The following is a 19,441-nucleotide window of genomic DNA, read 5'->3' as shown; positions in this document are numbered from 1 at the left end:
GATTAAAAAGAAAAGGAATAGTGTTTCATGTTTGTTTTGTGATGGTGTTTCATGAGTCCTTTGTTTGTCCTGAGCAGTTCAACTGCCCGCTTTTCTTCAGAAAAATCCTCAAGATCCTGCACATTCTCAGGTGTTCCAGCATCTTTTGATTTGAACCCTTTTCAGCAGTGACTGTATGATTTCAGATCCATCTTTTCACACTGAGGACAACTGAGGGACTCATACATAACTATTAAAAAAGGTAAACACATTTACTGATGCTCAAGAAAGCAACACAATGCATTAAGAGATGCAGGGTGTAAGCTATTTAAATTGGATGATCAGGGTAAACTACTTATTTTGTCTTAAAAGTAAAAAAAAAAAAAAAAAAGTATTTTATTTAGCTTCTGTCATGAATCTGGTCGGTGACCTTCGGTCCGCTCACCACCAGATGTCGCTCTCGCTCTGTCACATAACACAGACTGTTGCATTGCACCCCGGACTACTACTCCCATCATCCATGGCACTGATGGCATCAACACCTGTGGCCAATCAGGCGCCCTATATAAGCCCCCTCCTTCAGTTTTCCTCAGAGTGAAACAATGGATCTCAAAATCATAAATCATTGTTAGACAGGGGCCAAATATGCAGAAGATCCTGGAAAACCAAAGAATTTGTGTGAATTGGAGAATTTTTCTGAAGAACAGCAAGCAAAACACTGTAAGCATAAGAAGACTGTTGAACCTGCAGCCATCACGGGACTCATGAAGAACATAACAAAACATAAAAACAACTGTGGGTCATCTGGGTAATCTCACAGTATTAAGAATCAAGTGTATGTAAAATTTAGAAATTTTTTTAAAAATTATATATTTTCGTTTTTATAAATTCAGTATATGTAAATATCTTTTATATCTGTAAAAACTGCTTATTCAGGACAGTACTAAAAAAATAGCATGCAATGTTCGTGATCCCTCTTTGGTTAAAATGATTGCATGTTCTGCTAGCGGTGTGTCAATTTATGTGCATAACAGTATCATCTGTAGCTTCTGAAGGGTAGAATTAAATGGAAAAAAATGGCATGGTCCTGATGGTGTCGAGTATGTGTGTGTGTGACTGTCTGAGATGGAGCGGCAATCACTGCCCTGAATTTGCAGTGTCCATTGCAAGTGTATTCATTATTGTGTTTGTTTTTGATATGTATAATTTTTTTTATTGTTTCTTTTTAAAAAAACATTTTATTGTTTATTCAGTTTAATGATTTACTTGAAGTGTGTTATACGTCTGTGTTTGCAAAATATTTTTCTCAAACTAAATGATTAGTTAAATGTAGCAGTCCTGTTGCATTTGTTGAATAATATTTGCAGTCCTGCATTTGCTGAAAAAAATAAAATAAGAGTTTTGGTGATACTTTGCTGTGTTTGTGCTTTTCTTTACAGCATTTATAAGTGCTTATGATGCATTTTTGTGTAGAAGGCCAGTAGAATTTAAAATATATTAAGTGCACGGTAATCTACAGACGTTTACTGAGATATATGATCGAACGTTTACAGAGATTTAACTGCTTGTACCCTGGATTTTGCGGGGGATTTACTTCTCGTGCACAGGACGACATGTCATGTCAAGGAATCGGAAACGCCAGTACACATACACGGAAACTGCCGGAAACGTGCATTTTTATGTAGTGTCAGTCTAGTATAGCGTTTCTCAACGGGGGCGGTAGCACCCCCCAGGGGGTGTTCGGACAGCATCAGGGGGCGCTGGAAGTAATATTTTTAAAAGGGGAGTGTTGAGCTGTTCCTGGGGGGCGTTTGGTCAAGACGAGTTTAAACCAAAAAAACATGAGCTGAAACTTGCAAAAGAAAATGGTCTGCCACATCCTAACTCTGTCTTTACTGGATACATCAAAACGCACTTTCTGTATCTATTTTTTAACTTGCCTGAAGCGCAGTCGTGTGGAATCCTGTAGACTGAAATAGAACGCGGCATCCGTTTATTGTAGCGCTCGCGCTCAGTTGTTACTGAACGACTGATTATAACGGGATCGATGTGCTTTAACACAACGTGTCGCGCTGTTCGCGGCCAGTGTAGTAGTGCTGTTCGCGGTGTAGTAGATTTTATTGGGCAAGCTATGAATTAATCAGTTATAATTAATGTTAATGTAGCCATTTATATATCAAGTTATTCCTCCATTATAATCCTAGATGCCTAGAAACCTTGGTGGGAGACAGAGGCCTGCATGGTGAAACTGTATGGACCCTCAGAAAAATAGAAACAGATGCAACGACTTCAGTACTTCAGTGTTTGCTTGACTTTCTGTAGCGCAGCCGCTGCGTCAAAACAATAGCAAACATTTATACACGATAAAGCAAGAGATGTTTTTTCTTGTTTAGAAAAATTAATATTAAAGCTTTTTGCTTGCTGATTGGCTGCAGTTGGTTTGAATACCACATTTCTAACGAGTTTATTCAAAGCTCACAATTATAGCCTAATATATCTATGTTGTTTTTTTTTTGCTCCTTTTTGCGTCTACTGATAATGGAAAGGAAAGGAAAGGAAAGGAAAGGAAAGGAAAGGAAAGGAAAGGAAAGGAAGGGAAAGGAAAGGAAAGGACGTGACGTGTGGCCAAGTATGGTGACCCATACTCAGAATTTGTGCTCTGCATTTAACACATCCAAGTGCACACACACAGTGGTGAGAAGTGATCAAACACGCGCACACACACACACACCGTGAACATGATACTTCAAATGATAAATCAAAAATGTGATGAATGTCATGTGCCATTTAATGACATTAAAAAAATAATATTATGTATGAGCTGTTTTAAGGGTTAAGATGCATGCTTTCAAAACGGGCCTATATATTACAAATAAAATATAGCCTATAATATACACTACCATTAAAAAAGGTCAGTATGATTTGTTAATGGGTTCATAAAAAAGGTTGCATTTTTTTGTTTAAAAAAGCAGCCTACATTAAAAAACAGTAAATCTACCATTTAAAAAAAAAAAAAACTTTGCACTTTTATTTTGCCTCAGTCCCAACTTTTTTGGAGTGGGATGCATACTTCAAATAAATAAATAAATAAATATTTATAAATAAATATGTTTAAATTTAAACAATACATTTAAGTTGGTCAGTGAAAACTTTGGAAATCTTTTCTTTGTATTTTTGCCAATTAAATAAAAAATAAACAGAATAAACAAATCACAGATTTTATCATTTTACAAAATGTCCCAACTTTTCTGGAATTAGGGTTGTACTTAGGTTTTTTAAAGTAAACTTTGAAATATTCTCACAAAATCTGTGAAATATAGTAAAGTAGTAAAGTAAAGTAAAGTAAAGCATGAGTAAATGTGGTATTTACTCACCAAAATAACAATGTCCAATTGACTCTATGCACGATCACTTCCGCGTTTGGTCTCAGTCCACTCAGTTACATCCGGTGCAGCACCGGAAGCCGTTTTCGCTATTGGTTATAACTGTGTGAAACTGGAGCAGGAGAGGATGACATACTACACTCGCTGTTTACAAGAGCTTCCCTGAATAACTGTAAATGACGTCAATTGTATCGTGAGGCAATCAGCTCAACACTAAGAAAGAGAAGGACTTCAAATTATATATTTCGAATTACATCGACAGTTTTGAGGGCGAGTATTCTCATGCTATAATGTTATCCGAATATCGTTTCTAGTCATCTTTGTTTCTCACAGTTTATGTCTTTGCATGTATGTATGTATTTATTTGTTTATATATCTATCTAGTTACATTTTATGTACATTGTTTGCATCTTATGTGATTTTTTTTATTAATATACATTTTGGATTTTACTTTATGAACATTACTAACTATAAGTAATATCTCAGTTTCTAGTAAGGATCAGGTGACAGGAGAGATCTGCATGAGGGCGACATGTTTCAGGTCGATGAGGAAGTCAGAGAGGCCGCATAGTTTGGGAGTAGGAGGACACAATCAAGACTTTAGCTAAGCGAAGTTAACGTTTTAAATAGAGATGCACCGATCAACCTGTGTTGTGTCAGATGTTGCTTGTGCAGCCTGCCTTGCCACAGCAGAACTGTGCGTTTCGTTACTGAATAAATCCACGTTTTTAACGAATCAAGTGAGTCAGTGATTCAGTAATTTATTAATAAAGGCAGTTGCTTGCCTCGTTTCTGAATGAATCAGCTTTTTGAACGAATCTGTTGAAGTCAAACAGCCATTTGCTGCCACCTACTGGTTTGGTTTCAATTTATTTTCATTTCATTGCCTACAGGTGTAGAAAACACACACACCAAAAAAAAAAAAAAAATAAATAAATAAATAAATAATAATAATAATAAAAAAAACGAACACAAATAATCATTTAATATTGTATTTACACAACATCACTGTACATGAAAAGTTTAACACTGTATCAAAGTTATTTATATTTACATTTCTGCATTATAAATGTTCAGTTATATTTATATGTTTACATAACTGCATTGCATCTGTTCAAACTTATATATAGTTACATGTTTACAGTATTGTATTGAAACTATTTATTATATTTAAAAGTTTACATTCCTGCAGTGCAGGCAACATTGTATAAAATATACATGTTTATATTATTTATTACGTAAATAAATTGGTAATTTATTACCATTCTGGTAATTACTATAATGTATAACTATATAATACTATATTGTAATACTTAAATTTTAAATCGCTGTCAACTTAATCTTATGAAAGAGTTTTGCCGCTAGTATATTTCGCTATAGAATGCGCTATGCGGAAGTAAATGGGCTGGCCGAGATTCTACCGGAAATACGTCAGCTGCGTAGAGTGCTGCGTCCGAAATCGCATACTTCCCTACTATATAGTACGTGAAAAACAGTATGCGAGGCGAGTAGTATGTCCGAATTCATAGTATTCGAAATTCAGTAGGCGAGAAGTACCCGGATGACCTACTGCTTCCGCCCGAATTCTGTAGTACGCATACCATGGACACTTTCCTATCCCATGAGGCTCCGGGAGAGGAGGCGTCATATTCGAAAAATGGCGGAAAGTGGAGACGCGGCTCATTTCAAGTGTAAGTACCTCAGGAAAAAAACGTTGTTTATTGTGATTAAATTACACTTGTTTAACAGAATCTAAATAAACGGATGCCTTATTGAAAGTTTAAACATTGTAAATCGAAACGTTATTTGATAAATAATCTAGAAGCTGTGTACGAAGGCGTGATCTGCGAGCAGCTGACCGACGCCTTCTCTGAGCTGTCTGTCCAATCAACGTTAAAACGCCGATCATTGCCGGTGCCGGTGTTCGTGCAGTGAAGTCTCTTTAAATTTTCGCGCGCTGTTGTGACGACGCATGACACGTGACAACATCAATATGGCGGATGTAGTACGTCCGAATTCCATTCATACTACCCACATTCATACTATATAAGCTGTGTCTCATTTCGAAGGATGCGCCCTCCAGAGGTTGTATCCTTTGGAGGTCGCATCCTCTCTAGGATGCGTATGCGGAGTGTCCTCAAGCCTAGAATTAAATGAGATGGCCTTCGTAGGACGGACGGAAAAGGAAAAAGAAAGTATCATTTTGCTATGACAACACACTAACAGTCTACACTGGACTCCACAAATGTGTCACGCCGCGGCCACCTAGTTGCGCTCTAACACTAAATAAATAAAGAAAAAATATTTCTAAACTTGGAAAGTAATTTGAAAAGAAAGTGTTTTTACTTGTTTTATTTTATTGCATATTGGAGGAACTGCAGCGCAAGTACAACTGACATCTGTTACAGAAAAAAGGAGAACAAAAAAGGAAAACAAAAATGTATTAGTTTTACTTTTTATATTTAAACAACTCATCGTCGCTTGTGTTTACATCTGCCGGCATCGCAATTTATTTTCAAATAAATGACCGTTGGTTACGGCGACGCAAAGAATGTTGGGTTATCTGTAGCAGCGAAGGATACACCGCATGCATCCTCCGAATTCCTGTGAAAGAAGGACGCAATCGAAGGTCGCATTTGGAGTGTCCTACTTGCTTTTCTGAAATGAGACAGCCTCTGTGACGTATGTAGCCTTCGAATGCAGCCTCCGGAGGGTGCATCCTTCGTAATGAGACACAGCTATAGAACGTACTTTTTAACGGTCGGGTAGTATGTTCATATTTAAATGTAGTACCTACTTAAGCAGTATGCGATTTCGGACGCAGCATATATGTCATTTTTATTTAGTCTTTTTAAATTTGGGACAACAAGATATATCTGCATCTCAAAAACACTGTGAAGCTGTTGCAATGAAAACCACCAACCTGCTTAAAGACTCTGTAAATGAATGTTATTACACATTTTAAAATAATTTACTCTAAAAAAAAAAAAAAAAAAAAAAAAAAGTACTTTACTGTCTTTTTTGATCAATTCAATGCATTCTTGAAATAAAGTAATTTCCTAAAAATCATAATGACCCCATACATTTGAATTACTGTAAAAGAGTATGTGAATCACTTGGCGGGGGAAATTCACGTCACAGTTCCACGTATGAGAGATTTCTTTTAAAGCACAGTTCAGTCTTTATACTTGTTGAAAGAAAAGCTCACTTGCTTACCAGCATTCAGTGGAAAATGAAGAAAATAAAGTACATCACCAATCTCGGGTCATGGACAGAGCCCTGAAAGGTGTCCAGATAGGCAGGGTAACGTTCTTTTAACTCTATGATCTCCAATGATTGTCCCCATGATCCTAAAAGCTACAGCTTGATCTGACGAGGCCGCAATCCTGTCCAATGGCGATCAGTCCGAGAGCACGAACAATACAGGATCCTCTCCAATGAATCAGCCAACTCTCCTCACCAAAAAAATTCAACTCAACTCCACTGCTGAATATCTTTCTAAACTCTAACAGGCCTGTCCTCAGCTTCACGCACCAGCAAGACGGTAAACTTGCTACCTCACTATTAATAACAGGCTCGTTAAAACAAATGGAGACTTAGAAACAACATCATGCAGGTCGAATGCATGTCACTGGTCTAAACTTTTAACTTAGTAAAAGTTCCAAAAATCAGCGCATTCTTCTTCAGCGCACCGCTACTCTCCACCTCTCCACTCTCTCTCTTTCCGTGTCTTCGTCACACACGCACGGGAACAATAATGGCAGCGCCCGCGTCTAAACGTCAAAATAAAAGCTCATATGAAATCCAACTTATAGATCCCCTACATCACTACAGCTGAATAACATGCAGATACACACCTTTTGACTGATGAAGCATGAAGACAATAAACACACATTGTAATTTAATTGCATTATTTAATTTTTCAGTTGTATCTTTAGACAGTTACAGCTATGAATTGATGAAACAGCTGGCTGATTGATTTTATTGTCTCAAGCATTCATAAATTACACAAAAGACCATGGTTCTTTTTTTGTAAGGGTTGTGTTGTCCACATGATTTTGTTGAAGAAATTATAGGCTGTAGCATTTATCTTGACAGATAATTCCAGAGTCTATGAACATTCTGTATTTTTGAATGGAAGGATTATCATTTTCTTGGACTTTTTAAGTGAACTTTTCAACATATGAACTGAACTGATTTAACCCTGATTGTGAATGTTACCCTTTTCAGTGCTGTAACAGAGGAACACTGATTGTTGTTTAAGGTACAACAGAAACAGTTGCACATTGTTATTTACTTTATCATTGTCAATCTTTGATTTAATCCCGAATTGACTGGATTTGAAATACTTTCACTTTCCAGTAAAGAAACAAAAGAAGAAAAAGAAGTTATAACCCATTTAATTTGTCTCTTGAGTGTACTACTTTCTATCTAAATATTTCTGTATTTCTGTAATAATAACTGTGTACATTAAGTTGAGTCTCTTATACTAAGGAGTGGGGGCGTCTCACCTATTCTGTTAGATTTAGGGGAGGGTGGGTCGTGCAGTCAAAAGCTCGTATCTACAATTACAATTAATTGCATACTTGCACACACACTCCAGGTGCCACCGTGTATAATGTAATCCTGGAGACACCTCACCTTATCTGTAGCACTACAAATCAACACGATAGGCACCAACATACAACTACCTGTTATATAGAGACCTAAAGCATTGGGTGGGGGGACTAAGATCCTGTTACTCACTCAGTCTTCCTTAGTTAATAGTTTAATATCTCCCCCCACAAGGCGGCGGCATATTCCCCTCCGCTACAGTGATATCAGATACATGTGTCCATCTAAGGAATTTCCTAGAGCATTATTAAGTTTAATACTTCTATGAGTCTATGTTCCATAATGCTCACATTGCCTCAGTTTTGGGTATTATTAATATTAATAATAATAATACTTAAATCTGGCCCTAAATAAATAAACGAGACCTGACTGGACTTTACTGGAGTACCAAACTGCAGATGTGTTTTTAACTGCTGCTTTCACACCACGGTCAGTTTTTGTGGTGTTTATTTTGTTAACACGTTTAACACTGTCACAAATCTGGTCGGTGTCCCGCTGTCTGCTCACCACCAGATGTCACTCTCACCCCATTATCACACTCTGACTGTTGTACTACACCCCGGACTACATTCCCCATCAGCCATTGCACCTCATCCGCGACCAATCAGCGGCGCTATAAAAGCCCTGGTCTTTCCCCTTGCAAACCACAGAGTATTGTGAGTTGTTATTGTTGTATTTCCACTGTTAGCATTTCCTTGTTCCTAATTCCTAGTTCTTTGTTCCCTCGCCCGGCTCCCCGTTTTCGACCGTAAGCCGCCTGCCTTTTCGGACTCTCGCTCTTGTTTATTGGATTATTCTCTACGTCTTGCCTGTGTTATATCTGTTTGCTATCTTTTTACCCTGCCTGTACGAACATGTTTTTGTCTCGCCCCTTTAATAAAAGCTCGCATATGGATCCGCTCGCCTCTCGTCCCTCACTCCATGTAACAAACACATTGAGCAATCATTTTATGCAATTAATTATTATTTAATTACAAAAGTAGATATAGTCTCTCGCTCACACACACTATTGTTAAAATATAAATCAATATGAATCACAAACCTCAGTATGTTGAGATGATTTGGACGCTTCAGTCCAGCAGAAAGTAGATTCACTCCAGAATCCTGCAGGTCATTGTCACTCAGATCAAGCTCTCTCAGGTGTGAAAGGTTTGAACTCAGAGCTGATGCCAGAGCAGCACAACCTTCCTCTTTCACCAAACAGCCAGATAATCTACAACAACAGTAATAATGTTAGTGTGCTTAATTTAAAGATGCTTTAGATCTTATTTCTGGGAATTGGGAACAGCAGCATGAATGTGGGGTGTGTGATTATTGCAATACAAAACTAGTTTTAAACAATTAATCATGGCTAATTTCAGAAAAATTTGCATTTAATTATTTTTTTTTTATATATGAAGAGTTTAGATGCAAAACCCTCTAAAAGCCATCTTGGTCAAAAATGAGATGATACTGAGTGAATGCTTTCGATGCATAGTATACATCCATCAAATAATTTTACTTCAAACTTGCTAAATTCCAGCCTCAGCCCAATCAGAAGTACCAGTATTTACATAGAAAACTAAACATATGAGCCTGATAAAAATGCTTGTTTTAAAGAAGGACATCAGACAGAGTTGCCAAAAACTTTTGGATCCAACTGTAGAGAGCAGGTAGATTTGTAGTAGGCTAATGAAGGGAAAAACAGAACAGTTTCCTAAAATGTTTCCCTCTTAAACTTGCTTGACAGGGCGTCTGTAATTACTAAAAATCACAAGATAAATCAGTGTGAAACACAAACCTCAGTATGTTGAGTTGACAGTTTTGATTCTTCAGTCCAGCAGCGAGCAGTTTCCCTCCTGAATCCTGCAGATGATTGTTACTCAGGTCCAGCTCTCTCAGGTGTGAAAGGTTTGAACTCAGAGCTGATGCCAGAGCAGCACAACCTTCCTCTTTTACCAAACAGTCAGATAATCTACAACAACAGTAATAATGTTAGTGTGATTAATTTAAAGATGCTTTAGATCTTATTTCTGGGAATTGGGAACAGCAGCATGAATGTGGGGTGTGTGATTATTGCAGTACAAAACTAGTTTTAAAGAATTAATCATGGCTAATTTCAGAAAAATTGTGCATTTAATTTTTTTCTTTTTTTTTCTGATCGATTGACAGCATACACACACAGACACGCAAACTCACACAGACCTATATATATATGAAGAGTTTAGATGCAAAACCCTCTAAAAGCCATCTTGGTCAAAAATGAGATAATGATACTGAGTGAATGCTCTCGATGCATAGTATACATCCATCAAATAATTTTACTTCAAACTCACTAAATTCCAGCCTCAGCCCAATCAGAAGTACCAGTATTTACATAGAAAACTATACATATGAGCCTGATAAAAATGCTTGTTTTATATGGGATTATTTTTGTGCCAATAAGAATGAACGTAACTTTATAAAACTGAACGTAACTTTCCAAGAAACGATCAAAAATATGCCACTGCAAAAGAAGAAAAACACAATGAAAATGAAAAAATGAACTCAGTCGCACGAATTTAACATGCTCTTCAAATATGCTTCATTCTTTGTTAATGATTTTCAAAGAATCGTTTTCGCGAATCATGGATTCTGAATGCGTTGCCACAGCTTTCGCTTACGCTTCGCAAATTTTCGTTTGCTGTTTTGGCACAAACCTCTCGTGGGGGCGGGCTTAACAGCGATCTACTCTGATTGGCTAATGAGCTTTTGATGGACAGTTGCTCTCTGACCTGGAAGCACGGACGGTGACGTCAGTGGCGCGCATATTGGAAAGTTGTTGCGGTGTGCAATACGTTGTGCTTTGTTTATAATTAAGTATTAATGTTATTAGTATTTCACCTACGGTCGTCTCTTAGTTTCTAAAGATGAGCTCTCAGGAGAGACACGGAGCGGCATCATCTTCCACCTCAGCTTGTCCCTCAGGGCAGCTTGAAGTAAGTTCGTGTTGCTAAAGTAACGTTAATCAATAACATCGATAAAAGTTTTATTCATGTACAGTGTGCAACAGTTCTGATAGTTTCTATAAACAAAGCACGACGTATTGCACACCGCAACAACTTTCCAATATGCGCGCCACTGACGTCACCGTCCGTGCTTCCAGGTCAGAGAGCAACTGTCCATCAAAAGCTCATTAGCCAATCAGAGTAGATCGCTGTTAAGCCCGCCCCCACGAGAGGTTTGTGCCAAAACAGCAAACGAAAATTTGCGAAGCGTAAGCGAAAACTGTGGCAGTGCATTCAGAATCCATGATTCGCGAAAACGATTCTTTGAAAATCATTAACAAAGAATGAAGCATATTTGAAGAGCATGTTAAATTCGTGCGACTGAGTTCATTTTTTCATTTTCATTGTGTTTTTCTTCTTTTGCAGTGGCATATTTTTGACCGTTTCTTGGAAAGTTACGTTCAGTTTTATAAAGTTACGTTCATTCTTATTGGCACAAAAATAATCCCATAGTTTTAAAGAAGGACATCAGACAGAGTTGCCAAAAACTTTTGGATCCAACTGTAGAGAGCAGGTAGATTTGTAGTAGGCTAATGAAGGGAAAAAACAACAGCTTCCTAAAATGTTTCCCTCTTAAACTTGCTTGTCAGGGTGTCTGTAATTTTTAAAATCACAAAATTAATGGGAAACACAAACCTCAGTATGTTGAGTTGACAGTTTGGACTCTTCAGTCCAGCAGCGAGCAGTTTCCCTCCTGAATCCTGCAGATGATTGTTACTCAGGTCCAGCTCTCTCAGGTGTGAAAGGTTTGAACTCAGAGCTGATGCCAGAGCAGCACAACCTTCCTCTTTCACCAAACAGCCAGATAATCTACAACAACATTAATAATGTTAGTGTGATTAATTTAAGAGATGCTTTAGATCTTATTTCTGGGAATTGGGAACAGCAGCATGAATGTGTGGTGTGTGATGGTGTGTGTTTGTTGTGTAGAGTAAATCGTGAAAACAAAACAACACCAACAAAAAATATTGATTGGATGCTTAAGTCTATGTTATGATATGAAGGAATTTACTGAAAGATGTTTATACTAATATGCCAATAAATTAATTGGCTTGAGATTTCTTTTAACAGGGTGATTTTCTTTAAAACATTTTTTATTTGGGAATGGTTTTCTGGGAACCTTGTGTCTATTTGGGGTGACCCAACAAAAACTAATTAGCATACATTAGGTGTGCATTTAAAACTATCTGGACGTGCATAGGATTAATAAAATGAAAGTAAATTTTGATGACAAACTTTGATGTGACAAAGGCTTGTCTGAAAGTTTTAAAGGGGTCATGAACTGCCTCTGTTTTTTTTAATGTTCTTTGAGGTCCACTTTTAATATTATCAAGGTTTTTACATCAAAAACATCATAATTCAGAAGTAACAGGCTATTTTCTGTCATGTTTTTGACCTCCCTCATCTGAATGCTCTGTTTGAAAAGGTGTGGCGGACTGTGGACTCAGAAATAAACACCCACTGCTATGACTGGCTAATAGTTTTGTATGTTTGACAGTCTATGTCCTTCACAGATAGACGCTGCTGTGATTTAGGTTAAAAATGCAGAAGAGTTCCTTAAAATGTTTTCCTCTTAAACTTGATTGACAGAGTGTCTATAATTATTAAAATCACAAAATGAATCAGTTTGAAACACAAACCTCAGTATGTTGAGTTGACAGTTTGGACTTTTCAGTCCAGCAGCGAGCAGTTTCCCTCCTGAATCCTGCAGGTTATTGTTACTCAGGTCCAGCTCTCTCAGGGGTGAGATTGATGATTGTAGAGCAGAAGCCACAATTTCACAGTGCTGACCAGTGAGATTACAGCCTGCCAAACTGAAAACAGCAAGAACTCTGTTTAAAAGATATGCTGATGTCTGATGTCCCCAACAGACTGAAAGACTTCCTTCAGTTCAGATTAGTGCTTCTTAAATCTGTCCTTGTGATTCCCTATCATTGCACATTTTGGATGCCTCCCTCATCAGTCACACCACAATTTAATCCAAGCCTTGGAGTCTCTACTAATGAGCTGATAAATTAAATGAGATGCGTTAGATGAGGGTCCGAAAATTAAAACAAGTACATGCCATTATTAAAAGTACATACTGTACATCTTAGCTGTAAACAAAGTAAATTTGAACACTGGGATTAATCGAGGGTATTTGGTCAGGGTTAGAGCTAAACTCAGCAGGACACTTGCCCTCCAGGACTGGAGTTGATAATATGATGTGTTACTCTAATTACATAAACCAATTCTATTGATTAAAATCACCTAAACAACTGCCACAGAGTTGAATTATATTTACTGGTTAAGTTGACAAAGCACAAAGCTATTTTTTTCCCATTCTACGAATCTAAAAAAAAAAAATAAAGTTTGGACTCTTCAGTCTACATAAACCAGAATCCTGCAGATGATTGTTACTAAAATCCAGCTCTAAAAGGTTTGAACTCAGAGCTGATGCCAGAGCAGAAACCTTCCTATTTACTGCTAATAATAATTGAAAAAATAATAAAAAATAATAATAATAATAACAACACTGACTGCTTGAGAATTAAAACATCACTTGTGTGCAGTAATTAAATCAATAAAACACAAACAAAAGAAACATCACAACTTTTGTTGAACCTTGCGTTAAATATAATTGTGTTCAGTTTTTCACACTTACAGAGCTTTTCTGCAGTTCCTCACAGCCGGTAAGAGTCTCCATCGACCCTCAATTAATTTGATGTTGTACTGTTTAAGGTCTAACTCATCCAGCACCTCCTCTGACATCAGGATCATGTTCGCCAAAGTTGAGCATTGAGCAGGAGAAAGATTTTTTTGGCTTGTTTTGGAGTTTAAAAATGCCTGCATTTCTTTAACAACAGAATTATCCTTCATTTCAATCAAGCAGTGTGACAGATTCATCCATCTGTCAGGACTGACATCGTTTATTTTACCTTGTTTGAGGTTTTTGATTATTTTCTTGATGATCTCTGTGTTGTTCTCTGTGTGTATCAGTACATCCTGTAAGAGTTTCTGATTGGACTCCAGTGAGATGCCATGAAGAAATCGAAGGAAAAGATCCAGGTGTCCATTTTTACTCTTTAAAGCTTTAGTCATTGCTCCCTTCAGAAATGTATTCAGAGGAACAGTCTCACACTGATTTCTGTTATTTCCTGTCAGGAACATTTTCATAATCTTACTGTTCTTGTGTAAATAGCAGTAAAACACATACAGTGCTGCAAAAAACTCCTGAAAACTCAGATGTACAAAGCTGTAAACTTTTCTGTGATAAATCACAGATTCTTCCCTAAAGATCTCAGTGCAAATCCCAGAATACACCGAGGCGTCAGTGACGTCTATGCCGCTCTCTCTCAGGTCCTCCTCATAGAACATCACATTGCCCTTCATCAGCTGATTGAAAGCCAGTTCAGCAAGTTTCACAATCACTTCTCTGTTGGACTGCAGGAGTTCCTCTGAATTTCTCTCTTCATACTTCTGGTTCTTCACATTTGTTTGAATGAGGAGGAAGTAGATGTACATTTCAGTCAAAGTCTGAGGGATTTCTGCTGATTTCTGATCTTGTTTCAGGAGGTCTTGAAGCACAGTGGCTGAGATCCAGCAGAAGACGGGTATGTGACACATGATGTGGAGGCTTCTTGCTCTTCTGATGTGTGAGATGATTCTGCTGGCTTGTTGCTTATTACTGATTCTCTTCCTGAAATATTCCTCCTTCTGAGGGTCATTGAATCCCTGAATTTCTGTCACACGGTTGATGTATTTAGAGGGGATCTGATTGGCTGCTGCTGGTCTGGTGGTGATCCAGATGAGAGCAGAGGGAAGCAGATCTCCTCTCATGAGGTTTGACATCAACACACTCACTGATGAAATCTCAGTCACATCAGAAACTGTCTGACTGTCTGAAAACATCAGTGAAATTCTGCTTTCATCCAGACCATCAAAGATGAACACAACTTTACATTTATCATAAATCCATGAGTCAAGATATTGAAGTTCAGGATGAAAGGCAAGCAGAAGTCTGTGCAGACTGTACTGATGATCTTTAATCAAGTTCAGCTCTCGAAATGTAAGCACAAACATGAAATCTACATCCTGATTGACTTTTCCCTCGGCCCAGTCCAGAATGAACTTCTGCACAGAGACGGTTTTTCCAATTCCAGCGATGCCTTTAGTAAGAACAGTCTTTATTTTGTCTTTCTTCTCTCTTCTCATCTCCTCATATCCTGGTTCAGGTAAAGGATTAAAGATGTCATTGCAGTTGATTGGAGTGTCTTTGAGTGTCTTGTAACTTTTCTCCATCTGCAGCACCTCATGTTCTTCATTCACTCCTTCACTTTCTCCCTCTATGATGTACAGCTGTGTGTAAATCCTGTTCAGGAGGGTTTGATTCTCTTGTAGTTTGATTCCCTCAAATAAGCTCTCATACTTGTTCTTCATGCTGGTTTTGTGCTGGTCTTTGACTCTCTGCAGATCATAATGCACTGGTTGGTGAGAATTGAGCTGCAGATCTGCTTCTGTGTCATGGTGACTGCTGTGGTTCTGTCTGTAGGAGTATGTGAAGGTCTGATGGGACACGTATCTGATCTGGTCACTTCTCCCACTACTGAAAAGATAATAAGCAAAACAGACTGAAACAAACAGAAAGGACCTTTATCAAAACAGAGAAAATATTTAAATGTCTCTAATATTAAATGATCTTACTTGAAATCAAACCACAACCACATTTGGAAAGAAGTGTTCATTGGTGCTGACAGACTCCACTTCCAGAACAACAATTTACAAATAATTTACTCACCCCCTTGTTATCCAAGATGTTCATGTCTTTCTGTCTTCAGTCGTAAAGAAATTATGTTTTTTGAGGAAAGCATTTCAGGATTTTTCTCTATATAATGGACTTCCTTGGTGCCCCGATTTTGAATTTCCAAAATGTAGTTTAAATGCAGCTTCAAAGGGCTCGAAACAGTCCCAGACGAGGATGGGGGGGTCTTATCTAGCAAAACGATCTCTCATTTTTTTCCAAAAAATAAAAATTTGTGTACTTTTTAAGCACAAAAGCTTGTGGAGCACAAGCTCTGGGATGTGCGTTCTTAAATTTAATGTGACTCGGGAAGAACAAGTTTTCTTGGGGAGCGATTTGTTCAGTTGCTCATGCGCAACATCCTATTACATTCTGTGCTGGAATTAGTTCACCTGTTTTATGTCTTCAGGTTTTTCGAGTCATTTGTTCATCTTTTGGGGCTTTCACGTGATGAACGAATGATTCGAACCCGAAGACTCGAGAGATGAACTAATCAATTCTTTTTCCGGCTTGCACTGCATTGGTTGAGCTTATAGGGCTGTCACGTGATAAACGAACGACTCAAACCCGAAAACTTGTCAGATAAGAGGTGAGGTGAGTTAATTATAGTCTAAAGACCCAGGTAAACAATGAACTAACTTTTTCTGTTTCTTATAGCATTATAATTTTGTCTTGTTTGTAGTGTGATTAACATTTGTGTAAGCAGTAGATGTGTTAGGGAGGTAACACGTAACATTTTAATTATATTTCGCTAAAATGAACGAAATGACTCGAAAAAAGATTTGTTCATTTTGCTGAACGAGACTCAAAGGTCCGAGTCGGTAAAACGATCTGAACTTCCCATCACTACTAAGAATAACATCTCATCGAAGTCTCGACAAAGCACATCGTCTGTGTACTCCAGCTCAAAAAGGTAGAGGCTGGCGAAAAACTCCATCTTATTTTCTCCTACAACTTCAGAATCGTCCGACATTGTTGTACCTTTTTGTCTGTAAACAGCGTTAGTCTTTTTTTAGTCTTTGCGTGTTTGCTTTGCAATCACTGGATCTGTAGTTCCGCCTATGTGAACCCGCATCGCAGAGCTTGTGCTACACAAATTTTGTGCTTAAAAAGTATACAAATTTTTATTTTATGAAAAAAAAAAAAAAATGACAGATCGTTTCACTAGATAAGACCCTTCTTCCTTGGCTGGGATTGAAAGCTGCATTTAAACTACATTTTGGAAGTTCAGTATCGGGGCACCAATGAAGTCCTTTATATGGAGAAAAGTCCTGAAATGTTTTCCTCAAAAACCATAATTTCTTCACGACTGAAGACAGAAAGACATGAACATCTTGGATGACAAGGGCGTGAGTACATTATTTGTGAATTGGTGTTTTGGAAGTGGACTTCTCCTTTAAGCCTACTGATTTTTTTTCTTCTCAGTTTAACGTGAAATGGTTTTAAATTCCATTTTACCATTTGCTGTCATTAAAAAAATAAAAACTTGTATAATGTCATGTAAGCTCCTGTATATCTCCCTATATACATATTATACATGTATACGGAGGCTTTTGGATTGCCATTGTTTTTTTTTGTTTGTTTTTTTACATTTTATTAGATTTTGCTTTTTGATATATATTTAGACATTCTAAAAGACTACTTTTTGTCAAGGTTTAGATATTTTTGGTTAGATAAATATCAGGTTGCATTATAATTACAATCAAACACTAAAATACGAGAAAATTGCTCTCCCCATCTCACATATTCTCAAAATTTGCTCTGTTGCAGTCATACCAGTTCATTTCTGAGTGTGTGTTTGTGAGAGAGACTCTTTTGTATTTTTCCATTTATTTATTTTATTTCACATATTCTCAAAATTTGCTCTGCTGCATTTTTACTTAGTACTCGATGTAACTACAGAAGAGTCAAGTTTTAAATAGGAAAAATATTGTCATTATATATGGTCATTTTTGAGCAAGATGCTATTGGTCTAATCAGATTCAATGATCTATGCTAAGCTATGCTAAAATTGCTACTCCAGACCCGGAGATCGGCTGAATGGATTCGAAAACGTTACAACTCAACTGTTTAACTCTAGGGGAGTTAGAAAATGAGCTTTTTTTTTTTTTTCCAAAAAAAGTGGAGTGTTGATTTAAACGAAGAAGTTTAATCTTTTTAAATGTTGTTAATGTCTGGGAATGTATCACCAAACCCAGGAATAAAGTTGCTTTGAATTTCACTACTCCAGTTGAGTTAAAAACAAGGTCTGGATTGGGCTTTATACATTTAAATGTTCGTAGTCTGTTGCCTAAATTGGATATGGTGTACATCTGAGCTAAAAATACAAACACGGATGTTATTGTCAAATCTGAATCCTGGCTTAATAAATCGATCTCAGACAGAGACATTAGTATTTCTGGTTATAACGTTTTTAGAGCAGATAGATTAAAAAGGGATGGAGGGGTAGCAATTTACGCCAGAGAACATCTTGAGGCATCATTGCTACTTTCGATTTCAATAGCAAAACAGTATGAATTATTAGCTTTGAATCTCTCTGTGTCTAAGACCCTTGAGCTCACTATAGCTAGCTGTTATAGACCTCCTTCAGCTAATAGCTGTGCCTTACAGTCTCTAATGAATTCATTGGCCTCTTTGAAATACAAGGAACTGATCATAATGGGAGATTTTAATTTGAACTGGATGCATGCAACATCCGATGACTTTAAAGTGCCCCTATTATGCCATTTTAAATGTTGCTAATATTGTTTTAATAGACTCCCAAAACAGGTTTACATGTATGCAAGGTCAAAAAACACTTCAGTTTTCTCCAAAAATAGATTTAATTTTACTCCATTTCTAAATGATTCCTAAACGACTCGTGCGAAGCAGTTAGAAGAATCAGTCTCTCTAAACCCCTCCTTTCCGTGAGCCCTCACTGCTGTGATTGGTCAGATGGCGGAGTCCTTTATGATTGGTCTACCGCGTACAGCGTGTCGGAGAACGAAACGCCCATTGCCATAACTGACTGAGAGCCCTGGAGACTTGTCAATACATAGAGAAGATGGCATCGATTTTGCCATAACAATTCAAGCCAGAGTCTGTGATGAAACAGCTGAAGTGCCTGATCGACAAGTTAAGCACAGCGCTTTCTGCATGCGGTGTGAAAGCCGCTTCGTGCTCATCCTTTATCATTACTCCAACTAATGAGACACACAGACAGTCAAGCTGCATCAATCACAAATTGTCAGACTACAGTGAGTTCACTGCTGAACAACAGAACTACACAAGCGTGATTTAGCCGGTTAGCATGACATGTGCAGGGTTGTTACAAAACATAACATACACAACTACTTATTTTGAACGATCGCCAGAAAATACAATCTTTGTAGATTCATCATCTTTTGGAAGTGAATATAAAACAGTTTTGTTCACAGCGTAGGATACAGTGTCTACCGTATAATGTACGTGTAAATTTCCATGTGATGTAAACCACATGGAAATGTATGGGCGGGCAGGTTGTTCGTGACGTAGAACGTGGGCGGACATTATGCAAATCTGTTACTTTGTGACGTGTGGCCGTAACAGAAAAAGATTTGAAATCCTGACGACTCGTTTAGGCAAATGTGAGTCGACTCTTTTTTTTGATAGACAATAAGTTTATGTAACGTGCACTGTCA

At 37.5% G+C, this 19,441-nt stretch overlaps 1 protein-coding gene across 50 annotated transcripts in view; it reads right to left on the bottom strand.

Annotated features, from left to right (window-relative positions):
- LOC127161376 (NACHT, LRR and PYD domains-containing protein 12) overlaps positions 1-19,441 on the bottom strand; it is a 340,105-nt gene that overhangs the window by 305,916 nt on the left and 14,748 nt on the right. For 42 of the 50 annotated variants that reach the window (XM_051104135.1, XM_051104090.1, XM_051104094.1 and 39 more), the window contains exons 3-6: positions 13,647-15,587; positions 12,643-12,816; positions 11,639-11,812; positions 9,757-9,930 (exon numbers count right to left, since the gene is read on the bottom strand). In XM_051104135.1, coding sequence (XP_050960092.1) covers positions 9,757-9,930; positions 11,639-11,812; positions 12,643-12,816; positions 13,647-15,587 — 2,463 coding nt within the window. Of the gene's footprint in view, positions 1-9,018; positions 9,190-9,756; positions 9,931-11,638; positions 11,813-12,642; positions 12,817-13,646; positions 15,588-19,441 lie in introns of all 50 variants that reach the window. The other 8 variants (XM_051104093.1, XM_051104107.1, XM_051104104.1 and 5 more) reach the window with 7 other exon arrangements.

This window comes from Labeo rohita, unplaced genomic scaffold, assembly GCF_022985175.1.
Source record: "Labeo rohita strain BAU-BD-2019 unplaced genomic scaffold, IGBB_LRoh.1.0 scaffold_63, whole genome shotgun sequence".
In the NCBI taxonomy this organism is placed as follows: Eukaryota; Metazoa; Chordata; class Actinopteri; order Cypriniformes; family Cyprinidae; genus Labeo; species Labeo rohita.
Note: the sequence above shows the minus strand (reverse complement) of the source record. Positions and strands in the feature narration are given on the sequence as shown.